The 20,465-nt window shown below is 46.2% G+C and overlaps 1 protein-coding gene across 4 annotated transcripts in view; it reads left to right on the top strand.

The window, feature by feature from the left end:
• Positions 1 to 20,465, top strand: part of ATE1 (arginyltransferase 1) — a 198,063-nt gene that overhangs the window by 52,696 nt on the left and 124,902 nt on the right. For 2 of the 4 annotated variants that reach the window (XM_063961848.1, XM_063961846.1), the window contains exons 6-7: positions 12,671 to 12,891; positions 15,899 to 16,027. In XM_063961848.1, the coding sequence (XP_063817918.1) occupies positions 12,671 to 12,891; positions 15,899 to 16,027 (350 nt within the window). The remainder of the gene's footprint in view (positions 1 to 12,670; positions 12,892 to 15,898; positions 16,028 to 20,465) is intronic. The other 2 variants (XM_063961847.1, XM_063961849.1) reach the window with 1 other exon arrangement.

Here is a 20,465-nt window from a genome sequence, read left to right as displayed (position 1 = left end):
AAAACATGCACTGTGTGGGATAATGAGGACCGAGTTTGCAGACCTATGGGTTAAAAGAATGGACAGGCTAGATGGGCCAAGTGGTTCTTGTCTGCCATCAAATTCTATGTTTCTGTGTTTTAAAGTAGGCCTTTAAACCATAAACTGCATAGTAGAGAGGGTATCTCTCTCTCTCTCTCAGGAGTACAGGAGAGTTATGGTATAATAGGTCGACAATGAAAAGGTTGACAGTGTGAAGGTTGACCCCAAATGGTCAACATGGGTAAAAGGTCGAGACGTAACGCGTCTCCTCACATGGCTCGCCTTGCTTCGGGCAAGGTTACTGTTCCCAATCGTAGTCCACATTGATGGTAAAGTATAAAAAAATCACCAAAAACTTATGTCAAGCATTTATACCTATCGACCTTTTGACCATATGCATGTCGACCTATTGACTGTCAACCAATTGACCCGGATACCAGACTGGAGAAGGTTATGTTTCACTTCATTACGTAATGGTGCATAAATCTCTCTATTCTGGATTGCGGCTGTTGAGCTCATTCATTTCATGCCCTTTTCACTCTGGACCATGCAGAAGTATGAATCTGTGGAATGGAAACTAACACCTTAAATGTTTGAGAGAAGAAAGTCAACTTAATGCTGGCTAAACACGCGTGAGGGGTAATTCCATTGTTTTCCCCCCCCGGACTGCCACTAGATGACGCCTGACGGAGCAATTCAATTGTTGCTCCATTCAGGTGCACATGCAGTCGGGAGACGCATTTCAGCACGCAGCCTCCTGAGGTGTGGCTGAAATGTGCAAAAATGTATAGTTTGTGCGCTGTATCCAGGATGTTACACAGGGTTAGCCACTTTGCGTGACTAAACCTAGTATTAATAGGAGCACACACACTCCATGTGCACCCAAGGGACATACACAATTGAATTGGTCCAGTGGGCTCCCATGAAACAATTGAATTCTTCCCTTTGTTTTATGTACTGACAATTTAGATTGCTATAGAAACTGTCCATGCATTTTCCTACAACTGGCTTGTTGTCCAATAAGCTTTAATGGCCACTTGTTATTATCCCCGAGCCATTTTGAAGAGGTGCGGCGTCCCTTCGGTAGAATCTTTACTGTGTTGTATGTGTACATTTGAGGGAAGCAGTTAGCTTCCCAACGAACGGGATCCCGGCGGTTGATATATCGACACCGGGATCGCGAGGTAGGACACAAACCCCAGCGTCGTCATACCAATGTCGGCGTCAAAATACAGACAACCTGCATCCCAACCATTCGGACAGCAGGACGCGCCGCTGTCCTGCCGCGCACGGGGGAGGGGGTGGTGGTATTAGTTTAGGTTTAAGCAAAGGGGGGTTAGGGTGCAGCCACGGGAAGGTTAGGTATAGGAACCAGGGACGAAAGGTTAGGGTTAGGCACCCAGAGGGGAGGGTTAGGTTTAGGCAGCGGGGAAGGGAGGGTTAGGGTTAGGCACCAAGCGGGGAGGGTTACGGTTAGGCACCCACAAGGGAGGGTTAGGGTGGGGAAAAGGTAGGGTTAGGGGTCTTAGTGGGGGGATGTTGGGATTCTGATAGATGGGATGCCATCTATCCGTAACTCATACTGAACCCATTAGTGACTGAATTGTCTAATGAAATCTGCAAGTGTGTGATTAGCATAAATCTGAACAAAATCAGAAATTATTGAACCTACTATGTAGAAATTATCCATTTCTATTTTTGATTGTTTTTGTGAAAAGCTCATAATATCTATTCAATTAAACTGAATACAATGTTAGCTTACATTGGCTGTAATGTTGCTGTCCAGGAGTTGCCATGATGACTGATCTTATGGGGTAGCTCTCCAACCTAACTGTAAGGGCTCTAGGAGAAACTGAATCCCTTTTAAGCAACATAAACCCCTGACAAGCCCGACCAAGTCACCACCTTTGCTGTGCTGTAGGACCAAGCTTTGAAAATGTGTTTACTTTGTCCTGCAGGACCAAATCCTATGTCACGAGCTGAAATTAGCTGTAACCATTCTTTTCTAACACCCCGGGAGTTTTTGATGACAGAATAGGCTGGTATAGACCTAAATTACTTCATATCGTGCCAGAAAAGATGGTCGCTGCTGCTTGGGACGCACAGTTTATTCAAATTATGAATCACTTCCGACATGATGTATTAATGTATGTAGTCATTGGGGCGTATGCAATTAGCTCAGTTTTTTCGCCTAGGTGAAAAAACTGAGCTTTTTCGCTGTTTTTAGGGCGAATGGAGATTCGCCCTATGCAATATTTTCGCCTTGGCGAAAAATGTGACAGGAGCGGAAAACACATGGATCAGCGAATCCACTTGTTTTCCGTCGAAAATGCGGGCAATTTTCGCAGCTTTTGAGGCTTTTTCGGCAATTCCTTTTCACTTAATAAAAGAAGGTGAAAAGGCATTGGCGAAAATGCCTTCAAAACTGCCGAAAACGGCCCTAAATGTATACGAGTGGGGTGAATTCATTAGCTCCGAAATGTAATCGGAACTAATTGCATACGCCCCATTGTTTGACTGCACTTATCGTGGCTATTCGGTGCTGCGTATTGCCAAATGTTGTGGATCCAGCCACTTGCTGTTCAGTGATGTACAGACCACTTTAATGTGTGGTCACTAGAGCCTTTGACAAGATATCTTGTGTGTCTGACACTTAAATATATCCCTGAATGATATTTAAGTCATATATAACTAGTGGCTTTCTTTATTAAATGATTACTACTAAATAAGCATCCCTTTCTAATTAAGTCCTCATAATTTAGGCAACAAAAATTCAGTTTTACTTGTTATCTCTGTACTGACCCTCTGCGAAGGTACCTTACTTCTTAGTGCCTGTAAATGGCCTCTTCTCCACCACGTTATTCTATTCTGGGATTAGTTTCTTTGTTTTCTCTAGCATCCATAAGGGATATTGGGGGAATCTAGTACGATGGGGTATAGACGGGGTCCAAAGGAGCCAGTGCACTTTAAATTTCTTCAACTGGGTGTGCTGACTCCTCCCCTCTATGCCTCCTCCCTCAGGCAGTTTAGACAAAAGTGCCCTCAGGAGAGGATGCACATCTGTGAGCTCCAGAGAGTTTTCTTAAATTTCTTCTTTCTGTTTGTTATTTTCGATATGCTGTTTGGGCAACAGCATACCTGCACCCTGGGAGATTTTGGGGGGGACGGTCACTGCCTTACGAGGTGCAGAGCCGCTTCCCTGCTGCAGGACCACCGTCCTGAGGGGTTGTTGTTCAGCGAGGTACTGCGCCATGGTTGTCACAGCTGCAGCACGCCGCACACCCCTAATGCTGCCTGAAGGTGACATCGGTGGTGAGTGTACACCGGGGGCCCCGCTAGGGGGGTCCCCCGGTTCAAGAGCGGCTGACCACGGTTGTGGCACATGGGACCCTCCTGGGGGCTTCCGCTAAAATCCCCCGTGTCGACTGGCACAAAACCGCTAGAACTAGCACTTGTGATGTTTTTTAGCTTTAAGAAGACTTTGCCAGCATAATCTATATCTGTAGCTCCGGCGCCATTGAGTGGGCTGAGCTACATTAGAGCAGGACCTAAGGCGTATTGGCGCCTTCCTCTGCTTACTGCAGCCATTCTCAGCAGACACAGCGCTTCCTGACTCCTGAGCCACGCTGGATATCTGGAACAGGGTGTAGCAAAGGGGGAGAGCCGCTTGTGTACACTATCTGGATCCTCTTTAGGACAGGAATTGTTAGTGTTTACTGTAATATAGTGAGCTGACAGCCTCACTGGGGCAGTGCAGCTCAGGGTGTGCTGGTGTCCTTTCTCTCTCTGTGTCTCCTCTCACATACAGTAAGGCAGGCTTGCAATATAACTGTGTATGTGTGTGTATATGTTATTGTGCTTACCGTGAAACATGGGTAAACACAAGCTGTGCAGTGTATGTCGCACCAGATTCTCCATTATCTACTGATTCTGTTTCCTGTGAACAAATGCATTCAATCTTCACAAATCAGTGAATGGGCTGGGGGAGAGGGTCCAGAGCCCCACTGGTTAGGGTCTCTTAAAACTATGATATCGGATATGTCATCCCAGCTCACTGCTAATGTGCAGAAGACTCAGTTACTACAACAGGCTGTTGCAGATTTAGCTGCTAGGGCAGATGCACAGCCCCCCCTCTCTCATGCAGGTCCACAGAAGCATGGGTTACCTGCTCTACTCTGTGATACAGATGATGATATACAGGAGGATGGGGATGACTTGGATCCCGTTACTGGGGATCCTGATTCTGCTCAGGGTATTGAACCCCTAATTCTGGCTATACGGGACGTGTTACAGCTCCCTCTAGAGGACGCTGCGTCACAGCAGTTGTTTTTCTTTATTCAAAACAAGCCTAATGTCACTTTCCCTGACTCGAGTTAGATGACCTATTCAAGCTGGCCTGGAAAAATCCAGACAAAAAATTCTAAGTGTCCCAAAATTTTTTGCGCACTTTCCCATTTGTGTATGTGTCAGTCTCTCGCCTGTCCAAAAAGGCGGTACTGCCTGCCCCGGGCTCCTTTACCATGAAGGATCCTGGGGATGGGAAGATAGAGACTACACTCAAATCTATTTACATGGCAGCAAGTGTCTCAGAAAGGGCAGTCATTGCGGGTTGCTGGATGACCCATGCCATTCATTCCTGGGCCACCCAAATTCAGGGGAGCCTCTCGGGGTATATGCCCTTGGTCACTATAGTGACTCTCCTAAAACACATTCAGGACACTACACGTGTCCTCTGTGATTCGCTCAAGGAGATGGGGAACATTAATGCTAGGACTTCTGCCATGGCAGTGTCGGCGCGCAGGCCCTTGTGGTTGCGTCAGTGGATTGCGAACGCAGAATCCAAACGTAGTGTAGAATCCCTCCCCTTTTCTGGGGAATGGCTCTTTGGGGTTGAATTTGGATACCTGGATTTCCAAGGTTACGGCTGGGAAATCCACATTTCTCGCCTCAGGGGCCCCGCCGGCGAGACGCTCCTCTCCGGGGCCGTCTGTCCAGTCCTTTGGGTCTCACAGATTTCGATCTAAGTCCAGAGGTGCCTCCAATGCGACAAGAGGCAGCAGAGGTAAGTCCAGAAAACCTGCAAGCACCAGCTCTAGGGACAGACCACCAGTTCTGCTTCCACTAATGCCTCAGCATGACGGTGCCCACCCACCCCGAGAGAATCTTGAGGTGGGAGCCCGACTGCGTCACTTCAGCCGTGTATGGGAGAATCCCTGCCAGGATACCTAGGTCAGAAATCTCGTTTCTCAAGGCTACAAGCTGGTGTTAGACAGTACTCCTCCCCAACGATTTTTCAAATCAAGCTTACCAGCTTTGGAGGATATGCAAGTTACGTTGCAACAGGCCATTCAAAAGTTGGTCCAGTACCTATACCGTAACACGGCAAGGGGTTTTACGCCAACCTGTTTGTGGTGCCGAAACAGGACAGTTCGGTAAGACCCATTTTGAATCTAAAATCCTATTTGAAGGTGTTCAAGTTCAAGATGGAATCCCTGCGAGCAGTGATTGCGGACCTGGAGGAACACGAATTCATGGTCTCCTTGGATATCAAGGACGCCTACCTCCATATTCCGATTTGGCCGCCTCATCAGGTGTACCTGCGGTTTGCCCTGCTGAACGATCGCTTCAAATTCCAGACACTGCCCTTCGGCCTGTCTACAGCCCTGAGGATATTCACGAAGGTCATGGCAGAGATAATGGGGGTCATTCCAACCCGATCGCACGCTGCGCTTCGTCGCAGCCGTGCGATCGGGTCGGAACTGCGCATGCGCTGCGGCCGCATTGTGCAGGCGCGTTGTTGCCTGGCGATGGCTATCGCCGGGCAGCGATGCCGCTAGTGAAGAAAGCGGTCGCAGCAGCGACCGCAAGAAGATTGACATGAGGAAGGCATTCCGGGGCGTCAGCTGACCGTTTTCTGGGAGTGGTGCGGTGAACGCAGGCGTGTCCAGGCGTTTGGAGGGCGGATGTCTGACGCCAATTCCGGGACCATCAATGCTGGATTCATCGCACTGGGTAAGTAACTCATACCCTGGTCTTGTTCTGCGCACATCTTTTTTTGCATAGCAGGGCAGCACAAGCGATCGCAGCCTTGCTATGCAAAAAAACACTCCCCCATAGGCACGGGCTGTAAAAAGTTGCAGCGTGCGATCAACTTGGAATGACCCCCATCATTGACCCCCTGTACCTGGAGTTGGAACATTGGGGGGGAGCAAATGGTCCGGTTCACATCTTCAGATGCACCGGATGATACAGCTGTCGCCTCAGGCCAGAATTTCCCTCCTGTGGTGGCTGCAGTCCTCTAATCTACTGAAGGGCCGGAGTTTCATAATTCAGGATTGGACCCTCCTCACGACAGATGCGAGTCTACGAGGATGGGGTGCTGTCACCCAAGGGGCGCAGTTCCAGGGCAGGTGGTCAGCCCACGAAAGCCTTCTTCCGATCAGCATTCTGGAACTTCGGGCAATCTACAATGCTCTGCTTCAAGCCTCTCATCTGCTCAAGGATCACGCGATCCAGGTGCAGTCGGACAACGCCACAGCAGTGGCGTACATCAATCGACATGGAGGGGCAAAAAGCAGGGCCTGCATACGAGAGGTGTCGAAGATGCTCCACTGGGAGGAAAGAAATGCAAGAGCAATGTTAGCAGTCTTCATTCTGGGTGTGGACAACTGGGAAGCGTATTTCCTGAGTCATCACGATCTCCACCCGGAAGAGTGGGGTCTCCACCAGCAGGTGTTCCGGCAGGTCATCAACCGGTGGGGCTGCCCGCAAATAGACATGATAGCTTCTCGTCTCAACAAGAAGCTTCACTGGTTTTGCTCATGAACCAGGGACCCTCAGGCGAGAGCAGTAGACGCACTGACGTTGCCTTGGCCTTACCGGCTGGTCTATCTGTTTCCCCCAAGTCGTTGCTCCCAAGGGTGCTCAAGCGCATCAGAAATCAGGGAGTCCAGGCAATTCTAATTGCCCTGGATTGGCCTCGGAGGGCGCGGCACGCGGATCTTCTAAACATGTCCGTCGAAGACCCTTGGCCTCTACCACTACGAAGAGATCTTCAACAATGACCGTTCGTCTACCCAGACTTACGGCGACTTCGTTTGACGGCATGGAGGTTGAGCGGAACGTCCTGGCTCACAAGGTCCTTTCCAAAAAAGTTATTGCTACCATGGTTCAGGCCAGGAAACCTGTAACGTCAAAACACTATCATCATATCTGGAGAAGATATGTCTCTATGTGCGAGGAACGCACGTATCCGCCTGCTGAGTTTCACTTGAGACGTTTTTTTACGTTTCCTGCAGGCTGGTGTGGATAAGGGCTTGCGTCTGGGTTCCATTAAGGTCCAGATTTCAGCCCTCTCCATTTTCTTCCAGAAGAAATTAGCAGTGTTGCCAGAAATTCAGACCTTCTTGCAAGGGGTACTCCACATGCAACCTCCTTTTGTGCCGCCTACGACACCCTGGGATCTGAAAGTAGTGAGTAGTGTTGGTATTTCTACGGTTTGAACCTCTGATGACGGTAGAAGACAAGTACCTCACGTGGAAGACGGTGATGTTACTGGCCCTGGCTTCTTCTCGACGTGTCTCAGAATTGGGGGCCTTGTTGTGTAAAAGTCCATGCTTGGTCTTTTACAGAGACAGAGCGGAACTCCGCACTAGGCAGCAAATCCTGCCGAAGGTTGTCTCCGAGTTTCACTTGAATCAGCCTATTGTGATTCCGTCCAGTTCTGGCGCTTCTGCTCCTCTTGAGGCATTGGATGCTGTGCGAGCCTTGAAAATCTGTCAAGAGAATGGCTCAGATCAGAAAGACGGATACTTTGTTCGTGCTCTATGATGCACAGAAATAGGGTTGTTCTGCTTCAAAGCAGTCCATTGCTCGTTGGATTAGGCTTACTTGTCAACAGGCCTATGTGTCGGCAGCCTTACCTGTTCCTAAATCTCTGAAGGCCCACTGTACAAGATCAGTGTGTTCTTCCTGGTCGGCTGCCCGTGGAGTCTCGCCCATTTCAACTTTTCCGAACTGCTACCTGATCGGTGTAGAACACTTTTGTGAAGTTCTAAAAGTTTGATACCCTGGCCAAAGAGGATACCCAGTTTGGCAGGCGGTGCTGCAGCAGTCTCCGCACATTCCCGCCCGTTCTGGAAGCTTTGGGACGTCCCCATCCTACTTGATTCCCCCAATATCCCTTATGGATGCTAGAGAAAATAGGATTTTAATTACCTACCGGTAAATCCTTTTCTTGTAGTCCACAAGAAATATTGGGCACCCGCCTCAGGGGGGTAATTCTGAGTTGATCGCAGCAGGAACTTTGTTAGCATTGGGCAAAACCATGTGCACTGCAGAGGAGGCAGATATAACATGTGCAGAGAGAGTTAGATTTGGGTGTGGTATGTTCAATCTGCAATCTAAATTGCAATGTAAAAATAAAGCAGCCAGTATTTACCCTGCACAGAAACAAAATAACCCACCCAAATCTAAGTCTCTCTGCACATGTTATATCTGCCTCCCCTGCAGTGCACATGGTTTTGTCCAACTGCTAACAAAGGCCCTGCTGCGATCAACTCAGAATTACCCCCTCAGTGCGTTGACTTTTCTGCAGGTTCTTGTTATATGGTTACCTATTCAGCTGTCGCTGTTGTTGTTACTAGCCGTTGCTGGTTGTTATATGTTAGTGGTTTGCTGGTCTGTAAATCTCACCACTCTTTGTTATCATATTTCCTTCTCTCATATATGTCCTTTCTCCTCCTCCTCCCGGGCACGTTTTTACCTAGAACTGCCTGTGGGAGGGGACATAGAGGGGAGGAGCCAGCACACCCAGTTGAAGAAATTTAAAGTGCACCGGCTCATTTGGACCCCATCTATACCCCATCGTACTAGATTCCCCCCATATCCCTTATGGACTACGAGAAAAGGATTTACCAGTAGGTAATTAAAATCCTATATGTGCATGCAAATGCCACAGTGAGATGTATGCTGCAGGCATGCTGTGTTTATACACAAATTTCTTGGCACTGACGTAATCTATGTAACAAGTGAAGACGTTTTTCCTGTTGTGTCTGGTTGACTTCAGTCCCACGCACACATGGCTCATGTTTTAGTCTTCTACAAGATTTGATGATGATATTGTTAGGTAGTTCTCCAGGGAGCAGGGAGGCATTTAAACCGTAGGCTGTTTTATTGTTTATTACAGGTCTACGTAGATGAAACTGATCCCTATATATATTGAGTGGCTTGCTAAGTTAGTGTTTATGGTGTTTGAGGATCACTTAATGCTCACCCTACCCAGGCTAGTAGTCTGTGGTCATGTCACAAATGTGCTCAGACACATGCAGCGTTTATCAGCTGAATGACAGACTGTATATTCCTGACATTTTGAGCTGCAGGAGAGTTTAACTGGCTTTCATGCATAGAACAGAGCATGGTGCAGGTGGGCTATTTATTGTGACTTGCACTGGAGACATTGGAACCTACTTTCCAGCAAAGCGAATTAGCTCCCATAAGTTATTTAATTACTTGTACAGCATAGCATCTCTCCCATTACTTTGTGGGTGTTTTATTGCACTTCTCAGGTAAGCACAATGGACCTCATTCAGGTCGGGTTGTTACTGCGGCCTGAGGCACAGTGTGCAGTCTGGCATCAGACTGTCAGTGATCGACAGACTGATTCTGTTTGGGGGCGACGGCGGCCTCAGTTTGTGAAAATGGAGGCATATTGCTGACATTTAGGGGCAGGGAAGAGGCCAGGATATGTGGTGTTGGACTGAGATTTCCCTGGCCTCTTACAAGGTACTGTGACTGCTGGCCTGTGCGTCCCCATATGTGCCACAAGCCGCCCGATGGTGAGTCAGTGATCCGATGCCGGCGCACTAGGACGCCAGTTGGATCTCTACTGCAGCAGGAGGCGTGCACTTGTAATAGACGCTTTTGGCTGCATCACCATGCAGCGCTATCACTGTGACAGCTACTCTGTCCATCCGAATTAGCCCCAGTGTTAGGGCAGTTGCCTCTATTAATAAACATAAAAATAGGGCCTTGTGATATAGGAACAGATGCTCTCTACATATAGTGTACGTTTGTGTGTGTGCATGTATGTGAGTGGGTGTAATATATATATATATATATATATATATATATATATATATATATCTCTCTTTAAAGCCACTAAGTAGTTGCGGTAACTACTCCATCTTCATCCTAGGTTTTAAAATCTATGCAGCCGTTTTCATCTGTGCCACCGTATTCCTCAAAAATATTTGTATGACTTCATATTTTGATATAGCACCAGCATATTCTGTCGTGCTGTATAATTAGGAACCAAACAAAAATAAAATGAGACTGGCTAATAATCAACTTGTGCAGTGAACAAGTCGCATTGGAAGATATTTTGAGGAAAGTAAAATAATTATATTAGTGTAGTTTTGTAGATGGCTTGTCCCTAATGCTGGCCATACATTATACAATTAATTGGATGACCTGCCCTGGTAACAGTACTGTGTATGTGGATATCCACCCCCATTACAGCGGAGAAATGTTATTAAGCCTGGTGAAGTGATAAATTACACGGTGATAAATTACAGCCAATCAGCTCCTAACTTCCATGTTACAGGCTTGGTTTGAAAAATGACAGTTAGGAGCAGACTGGTTGGTGCTTTATTACCTTCCACTTCATCACTTCACCAGGCTTAATAAATCTACCCCAGTCTCCCCAGGAGAGGAACCCAGAAATTGGGGGAGATTCAAATGTTTGAAAAGTCGGTTGGGTGTGTGTGTTTTTTCCTGTCTATTAGATAGGAAAAAACAGACTCCCAACTGACTTTTCAAACATTTGAATCTCCCCCATTGTGTGGCCATATATAGGGGCAGATGTACTAAGCCTTGGAGAGTGATAAAGTGGAGAGAGCTAAAGTACCAGCCAACCAGCTCCTAATTGTCATTTTTCAAACACAGCCTCTAACCTGGCAGTTAGGAGCTGATTGACTGGTACTTTATCTCTCTCCCCTTTTATCATTCTTCAAGGCATAGTACATCTGCCCCTCACAGTAAGATATCTCTGTGTATGCCCATGATATCTGCTTGATTACAGGGGGTCTGATAAAATGTCTGTCTGTCTTATGCCCAGAATAAGAGACGCGTAGCTATCGTAAGAAAGTATAGTCAAAGTAAATATTGTTAAACCAAAATATTCTACCACAATTAACATTACAAGTTTAAAATAAATAGTGTATCAATTTTCCCTTATGTTATTATCTGAATTTGCAAATTCCAAGTTTAATATCCCTTCCACCCTTCTGCCCATATTTCCCCCCAGCAGAGCAGCACATTTGCCATTTAAGGTTCAGACCAACCCAACTGAGGGGGAATGTAATGGAGTACGAGTTTGTGAAGTGCCAATTTTATTTTTCTTTCCTATTTTGACACAGGATTCAGAGCTACAATATTTTTAAATGCAAAACCAGGTTTGTGTGGGAAAAGCACTAAAAAAAATCATCACTTTCATAAACTAGTACCCAGTTCTATCCCCCCTTGCGTCTGTAGCTGTGCACCAGCCTTCCTAACCCACCTATTCACCCAAAGCCCCCCGCGCTTTCCTTGTGTAACACTGATGATCGTGTTTACCAGCAAGACACTGTGGTTTGGTTATATATATATATATATATACAGTATATATCACTTACTGCTCTAAAAACAGCACTGTTTGTTTGATATGAACTTTGGTCATCACCGTGACCTGTTTTCCACACACCATCAGACGCTATTTTAAGAGCCATAGCCACACCCAAAGGGTTGGAGCACGTTACCAGTGTCCGGGATCCCGGTGGTCAGCATCCCAACGCCAGGATCATAGCCGCAGAATGCCGGCGCGGGGAGTGAACGCAACCCGGCCCCTTTGCGGGCTTGCTGCCCATTCTATGGGTGTCGTGGACACCCACCAGTGGGAATAGTCCCTTCTAGTCTGTATGCCGACTGTTGGTATTTTCTATGTGCGGATGTGGGGGGAGGTTAGAACTACATCCCCACCCAAATATAGTGGAGAGGGCTGAAATGAGGAGTGAGGGCTGTTCTAATGAGAGCTTACATTGGAAAGCTCTGTGGTGGTAGTGGGGACTCATGAAGTGGGTAATGGTCACGCAGCGGTCTGGTAGGCTTGAGTGAATGAGTGTTTTTGAAGGAGTGCGGGAAGGAATGGAGGCTGGAGAGAGCTTTTCATAGATTAGGGCAGGCATTCCCAACCATGGTCCTCAAGGCACACCAACAGTGCAGGTTTTAGTAATATCCAGGCTTCAGCACAGATGGTTAAATCAAAATAACTAAGGTACTAATTAAGTCACCTCTGTTCAAGCCTGGAGATCACTAAAACCAGGACTGTTAGTGTGCCTTGAGGACCGAGGTTGGGAAACACTGGATTAGGGTCTCTGTGGGAGAAGTCTTGGAGGCAGGAGGTAATTATCCATGGGGAGATGAGGCAACGGTCACCAGCTGATTGGCATGGATGTTACCCCCACACAGCTTCTACATGACTTGTTCCTGTGTTAGGCACCATTACTATGCAAAAGAAAAATCTGAATGTTTACAGCAACACAAACTGATTTGTAATTTGGTTGCATTTGAGTATAGCTACGAGAGTCTGCTATTATGTGTCATTTCTCAACAGGTAGCGGTCCTGACGCAAGTAAGCCCCCCTGCAGGAAAGCTAAAGACATCCGTAAGGAACGTCATTTGCAAAAACTACGTCTTAAAAAGGCTGATCAGACTGTGCCTACAGAGGAACCAAATATTGTCCCAACCAATGCAAAACCCAAAGCAAACAGCAACAAACCTATAGAGGAATTTCTAACTGTGGCAGACCCGGAGAGCGCAGCCCACCGACTTGAGGTATATTACCGCTCTTTATTAATCTATGTGCTAATTGGGTACCTGCTATCGTAAAGGTCACCTACACATAATAGAGGCACCTGGAACTTGTTAATGAATTGCACAGTATCTCCCTGCTGCCCTTATTTTCTAGTAGAACATTTGAATTATCAGAGATGTTGGTTCAACTTGGGAATCCTCTGGTTCAAATGTGTCTCACTGACAGGCAAACTTTAATTTGTGGTGCTTTATTTTGTTACTTATTTTTCCTCTTCAATGATGTATGGGGAAAAAATGATTCAATTGTCATACTGCAATTTGCTGTTACTTACTAGCCACTCTGACATTCAATCTACTCCTTTTTGAAGAGACGGTTAATAAATAAAAACATTTAGTTGATGATCACATGACCATTTCCTGTGCTTGGTCACATGTTGATACTTTAGAAAAGAGAATATTGTAGAAGAAGATTTCAATGTCTTTTCTTCGAGGTCAATTCTTTTGAACTTGTTCACTTTTCGCTTTTGTCACTAGGGGGCGATTTAGTATCACAGAAACAGTTCTTTACCCGTTGTTTTTTAGGTTTTCAACTTAAGCGATTGCTGTTCAACTTTCCTGCTTCTGCTACTCCGTTAAGGCCCCCATACATCTGCAATTGCAAAAAAGCAATTCACTGATTCAAATCCCCCCCACCACCACCAATTTAAGGATTCCCCAATCCCCCCAATCTGCGCCAATATATTAGATATTTTTCAGTGATTTGCAGATCATTTTCATTAAATACAGATCTGCCAGTCTTGAAGGGCTCATCAGTTTACTAGAAACGGTCTACAAATCTGCTGATCCTGTAGCAATGTACAGCTCTAATTGATCTGTGAAATCCAACATGTTGGACAACCTGACTTAAGGGCCCTACACATATAAAGATCCGCCGACGAGCTGCCTGACGGCGGATATGGCCGACGTGCGACCCGGCGGCGGGGGGGCAGTGACGGGGGGAGTGAAGTTCCTTCACTCCCCCGTCACGCGGCTCCATTGAAGTGCAGGCAAGTATGGACGAGATCGTCCATATTGGCCTGCATGCACAGCCGACGGGGCACCAGCGATGAACGAGCGCGGGCCGCGCATCGTTCATCGCTGGAGCCTCCACACTCAAAGATATGATCGTTATCTCATTCAATAATGAACGAGATCGTTCATATCTTTGAGGAATATCGGCCAGTGTGTAGGGCCTATTACCAATCACTTTTTGGTTGGAATTAGTGATCTGTGAACCCCATGCATTGCACATTTGCAGATGATTGTGTAAATAAAAAGCCTAATTATCCCAATTGATTGCTGATGTATGGGGGCCTTTAGTCACTACTCTTCAAAGAATTTAGCTGTTTGCTAGTTTAGATTTGTTGATAATTTTGCATTTGTCTTTGCCCCTTTCTTTTCAGATGACAAACCCTGTTTTTATTTTTGTTTTAGTCCCCTCTTAATTTGCAAATCCCAACCAAAAAAAAAAAATATTCAACGGGAGTTGAGCATACACAAAAATCTGATGCTAATTTATTTTAAGGTTGGCAGAATCTAGAGCTGAAATGCTGCAGACACTGTTCATTCCATTTAATTACAGAGGTATGGGTATGAGCAAAATAATGAGGGACATAGTGAAAATGTTGGGAAGGGGATTGCATTGCCTGTAACGTTGTTCTGCATCTTACAATGCTCTGCACTGCCAGCCAAGTCAGTTACAGCCCACAACTATATATGGCAATTCATGATCTCATCTGGGAATTGTCTGCAGCTCTGCTAATGCTAATTCATTCATCATAGCCAACAGATAAGACGTAATTCTTTTCTTCTTCTTTAAACAAATTCTCTATGGATCGCTTATCTGCCAAGTACATTTCAAGGTGCACGCCCGCTTGCGGATTTTTGGAAGCCGTCCCATAAAAACCATCCTGCACCTCGGTTTGCAGATACTCCTTGCAAATAGGAGGGAGGATAAATCGGTACTTAACTTCAGCATCCGCCTTGCTTCCAAAACCAGCCCTTTCATTCATTTTATACTTTTAAAATTAACATTAAAGATATATTGCTCATTTTAATATATAAATTAGGTAAATGGACAGTGAGAGGATGTTGGTTATTTCGGGATTACAAGTGCATTTTCTTTAAAATATACAGCATGGAATGTAAAGTGTCACCCATGGAAAGTCTATAGATGAGTTTGTGTTACTGGCATCTCGGAGCTGGAGAACCTAATTTTTCGGAAAATAATCTGTGATCTGCATAACTTCTGGTTTCAGACAGCGCAGCACATTTCACTCTCCCCAGATGGTGGCTTTTATACCCTTGCATCCAAATCCAAGCTCCTATAAAATGGGTGCATTTACTGAAACGTAGTCATGTGACATCGCAAAAGATTTATAGTTTCCTAAATTAACCCTTTCTATCGCCTTTCTTCCTTTTACAGCATCTTCAGATAACTGTGACTGGACTGTGTTGTTGGGCAGGTGACATTGCTTCTAGACTTTTTATATCGGAGGGTTTTTATTTGTTTTTCGACTTGAATATATAATCAAAAAGGATGAAATGCTGGGAATAATAAACCATTTTATTCATCAAAAAAAGCGGATAGTTTTCCATTTAGATTTAGCTCATAGCAAAGTAAGCAGTCTGAAAGTTTATGAACTGCCCAGCTGCTGGCATATGAACAAGCATTAATTGTGGTGGTTTTAGGACTTAGTTTCTACTTCCCAACCAATGTTTCCAAAGTTCACCAAGCATGATGTTGGTAGTAACTGTTTCCAACACGTTTAATACCTACTGTGCAGTACTTATCTTGATTCACAGCTAAAATATTTTTAAGGGGTTGATTCTTTAAGGTTTAGCTGCATCGTGTATTTGCCAAAGCTGTGGCATGTTAAGAAACTGAAGTGGTATCCTGCCCCCTTCTGTGTGGACTCGGGTAGTGCAGGATAGGGTTGTGCGGGTGCCATAACGCTTATGTTTTATTTTGTTTTTTACTCCATTAAAGGTGAGACTTGTGAGGTCTTCTCCTGTCAGCCCTCAGTTCAAAGCAACGTTTCAGGAGTCCTACCAAGTGTATAAACGTTATCAGACGACCATTCATAAGGACCCACCCAACAAGCCAACCATAAGCCAGGTCAGAAGGCTAGAGAAGGCCTTTCCAAACCTTGCACACACACTTGGAACAGACACCTAAATTCCTATACAGATTAGTGTTTGAACAACTGAGATTACAAGGTTTCTGCTATTAGGAAGGACAAATAGCAGCCTAAACAACTAACAACTGTTTCAGTGGCTCGTGCAGGCACTGGTGATGGTTTCAAATTTATACAGCACTGCCAGAACCTCATTCATTCACAAGACCTTGATAGCCTGGGATTCCAGGCTGTCTTATATTGTCCCAGAAACACCAGTACATTGTGGTCTACTTGTGATCACTTCAGCCACCGTATTGAGTTTCTGATAAACTCCTGAAAAGTACACAAGCCTGCTATTTCTAGGGCTAGTGACTAATTGCATGCCAGCAAGAATTGGTAATATTCTAGTTGGGAATAAAAGAAGATCTGTGTTCTGCTGGAATGGCCAGTGCACATCCGTGGTTAATTACTGTATCAAGCAGTGAAATGTCTGGAGAAGTGGACCAGTGGAGAAGTTACCTATGTTAACCAATCAGCTTTGAGGTATCATTTATAAAGTACATTCTATAAAATAATAGATCGCAACTTATTGGTTGCAGTGGCCAACTTCTCCACTGGTCCACTTCTCTGGTTTCACCGCCAAATACATCAGTCCCTTAGTTACTTACCTAGTGTATGAGAAATCTCCTTACCTTCATAATATTTGTATTGTGCTGATTTTGGGGTGTGCCTGTGTAGCTTGGTGTCCTCTCCAGATTTGGGGAACTGTATGGATAAATGTAAGATGTTGAATTTGCTTTCTTGCGTGTTGACAGCAGCTGATGCATTTTCAGGCTACTTTTCTTTTGGTTTTACTTGTCTTCTGTATATAATAATCGGATTTGTGTTGGGCAGATACATTCAGCACAGAGGTATGGGTATGTGTGTAAGGGTTCTGTACAATGTTGTCTCATCTGTTTGATGTTTCTTGTGTTTATTTTTCCTCCCATGAACAGAGTTTTTAGCTTTCTAATATGTATGCTAACAAAAGCAAGTATTGTAAGAGTAGCTACTCTGGTGTTCTATGTTTTGTGTTCTCAACTGGGAGGTAAACATGGTTCCAACACCCCAGAGAGGAGACCCTAAATATGGAGCTCTGTTGCCGGACAGCTGGAGCTTCAAAGTTCACATGACCCTTCCTAGCTGCCAGCAGTGTGGATATCCATGAGCTTGCTATCTAATCACATGTGTAGCGTGTTCTTAACATTCATGCAGAGCTTTCTGTGGGCAAATATTAATGCTATTTAATTAAAGGGGAACACCAAACATAAGGCTATTTAAACACCAGACATAAGCCGCTATTTCCAATCACCTTTTCTTGAGGTGTTTTTTTTTTTTATATATACAGTATAACCTTCTCCAGGCTGTCTGGCTTGAAGTATAATCTGTTGCAGGCACAAGTATAGGCCATTTTCTCTGACGTCCTAGTGGATGCTGGGGACTCCGTAAGGACCATAGGGAATAGACGGCTCCGCAGGAGACTGGGCACATCTAAAGAAAGCTTTAGGACTATCTCTGGTGTGCACTGGCTCCTCCCCCTATGACCCTCCTCCAAGCCTCAGTTAGATTTCTGTGCCCGGCTGAGCTGGATGCACACTAGGGGCTCTCCTGAGCTCCTAGGAAGAAAGTATATGTTAGGTTTTTTATTTTCAGTGAGACCTGCTGGCAACAGGCTCACTGCACCGAGGGACTAAGGGGAGAAGAAGCGAACCTACCTAAGTGGTGGTAGCTTGGGCTTCTTAGGCTACTGGACACCATTAGCTCCAGAGGGATCGAACACAGGACCCGACCTCGTCGTCCGTTCCCGGAGCCGCGCCGCCGTCCCCCTTACAGAGCCAGAAGCAAGAAGGTGGTCCGGAAAATCGGCGGCTGAAGACTTCGGTCTTCTCCAAGGTAGCGCACAGCACTGCAGCTGTGCGCCATTGCTCCTCATGCACACCACACACTGCGGTTACTGATGGGTGCAGGGCGCTGGGGGGGGCGCCCTGAGCAGCAATATTAACACCTTGGCTGGCGAACTGACACCATATATAGCCCCAGGGGCTATATAGGTGTTTATTAACCCCTGCCAGAACTTTTACAATAGCGGGAGAAAGCCCGCCGAAAAAGGGGCGGAGCCATCTCCCTCAGCACACTGGCGCCATTTTCCCTCACAGCTCTGCTGGAGGGATCGCTCCCTGACTCTCCCCTGCAGTCCTGCACTACAGAAAAGGGTTTAAAAGAGAGGGGGGGCACAAATTAGGCGCAGTATTTATATATTATGCAGCTATAAGGGAAAACACTCTCTATAGGTGATATCCCTGTGATATATAGCGCTCTGGTGTGTGCTGGCATACTCTCCCTCTGTCTCCCCAAAGGGCTTTGTGGGGTCCTGTCCTCTGGCAGAGCATTCCCTGTGTGTGTGCTGTGTGTCGGTACTGCTGTGTCGACATGTATGATGAGGATAATGATGTGGAGGCGGAGCAAATGCATGTGAATGGGATGTCACCCCCTGCGGGGTCGACACCGGTGTGGATGGACTTATGGAAGGAATTACGTGACAGTGTCAACTCCTTACATAAAAGGTTTGACGACATAGGACAGCCGGCTGCTCAGCTTGTGCCTGTCCAAGCGTCTCACATGTCATCAGGGGCTCTAAAACGCCCGCTACCTCAGATGGCAGACACAGATGTTGACACGGATACCGACTCCAGTGTCGACGACGATGAGACTACTGTACCTTCCAATAGGGCCACCCGTTACATGATTGAGGCAATTAAAAATGTATTACACATTTCTGATAATACCCCAGATACCACAAAAAAGGGTATTATGTTTGGTGACAGAAAACTACCAGTAGTTTTCCTGCATCTGAGGAATTGATATGAGGTGTGTGAGGAAGCGTGGACTTCCCCCGATAAGAAATTGATAATTTCTAAGCAGCGTACCCTTTTCCGCCAGAGGATAGGTCACGTTGGGAAATAACCCCTAGGGTAGATAAAGCGGTTACACGCTTATTAAAAAAGGTGGCACTACCGTCACGGATACGGCCGCCCTGAAGGACCTGCTGATAGAAAGCAGAAAACTACCCTTAAAGCTATACACACACACGGGCATTATAATCCCTGTCGGATAATATTTATACTATAGATAGGGACAATATTTTGCTGAAAATAGAGCATATAAAAGACGCTGTCTTATACATGCGTGATGCACAGAGGGATATTTGCCGACTGGCATCACTAATAAGCGCTATGTAAAACCATTGCCGCCAGACGGGGGTTATGGACTCGGCAATGGTCGGGCGATGCCGATTCAAAACGGCACATGGAAGTTTGCCCTAGAAGGGGGTGGAACTGTTTGGGGATGGTCTTTCAGACCTCGTTTCCACAGCTACGGCTGGGAAATCAAAACTTTTGCCACAAGCTACCCCACAGCAAAAGTAAGCACTGTATTATTAGGTACAGTCCCTTCGGCCCCAGAAAAGTAGAGGGCTAGAGGCTCATCTTTTCTGCCAAGAGGAAAAGGTAGAGGGAAAAAGCTGCAGCACACAGCTAGTTCCCGGGAGCAGATGTCCTCCCCTGCGTCCGGTAGGTCCACAGCATGACGCTGGGGCTGCTCAGGCGGACCCGGGTACGGTGGGGGCCCGTCTCAGAAATTTTCAGCGCACAGTGGGCTCTCTCACAGGTGGATCCCTGGGTTCTTCAAACAGTATCTCAGAGGTACAGGCTGGAATTCGAGACGTCTTCCCCCCCCCCCCGCCGTTTCCTAAAATCTGCCTTACCGGCAACTCCCTCTGCCAGGGAGGCAGTGTTGGTGGCTATCCAAAAAACTGTATTCACAGCAAGTGATTATCAAGGTACCCCTCCTTCAACAGGAAAAGGGTTACCTTTCCACAATGGTTGTGGTACCGAAACCGGACGGTTCGGTGAGACCCATCTTAAATTTAAAATCCTTGAACACATATAACAAAAGATTCAAGTTCAAGATGGAATCGCTCAGGGCGATTATTGCGATCCTGGACGAGGGGGATTACAGGGTCTCTCTGGACATCAAGGATACTTACCTGCATGTCCCCATTTACCCTCCTCACCAGGAGTACCTCAAGATTGTGGTACCGGACTGTCACTATCAGTTCCAGTCGCTGCCGTTTGGATTATCCACGGCACCGAGGGTCTTTACCATGGGTAATGACCGAAATGATGATACTCCTTCGCAAGAAGGGAGTTTTAATTATCCCGTACTTGGACGATCTCCGGATAAAGGCGAGGTCCAAGGAACAGTTGGTAAGGGGGTAGCACTTTCTCGGGAAGTGCTGCAACAGCAGGACTGGATTCTCAATTCCAAAGTCACAGCTGGTCCCGACGACACGTCTTCTATTCCTGGGAATGATTCTGGAAACAGACCAGAAAAAAGTGT

This window comes from Pseudophryne corroboree, chromosome 3 (genome assembly GCF_028390025.1).
Source record: "Pseudophryne corroboree isolate aPseCor3 chromosome 3, aPseCor3.hap2, whole genome shotgun sequence".
NCBI classification, from domain to species: Eukaryota; Metazoa; Chordata; class Amphibia; order Anura; family Myobatrachidae; genus Pseudophryne; species Pseudophryne corroboree.
The sequence above is the reverse complement of the archived record's forward strand: the minus strand, read 5'-3'. Positions and strand labels throughout refer to the sequence as shown.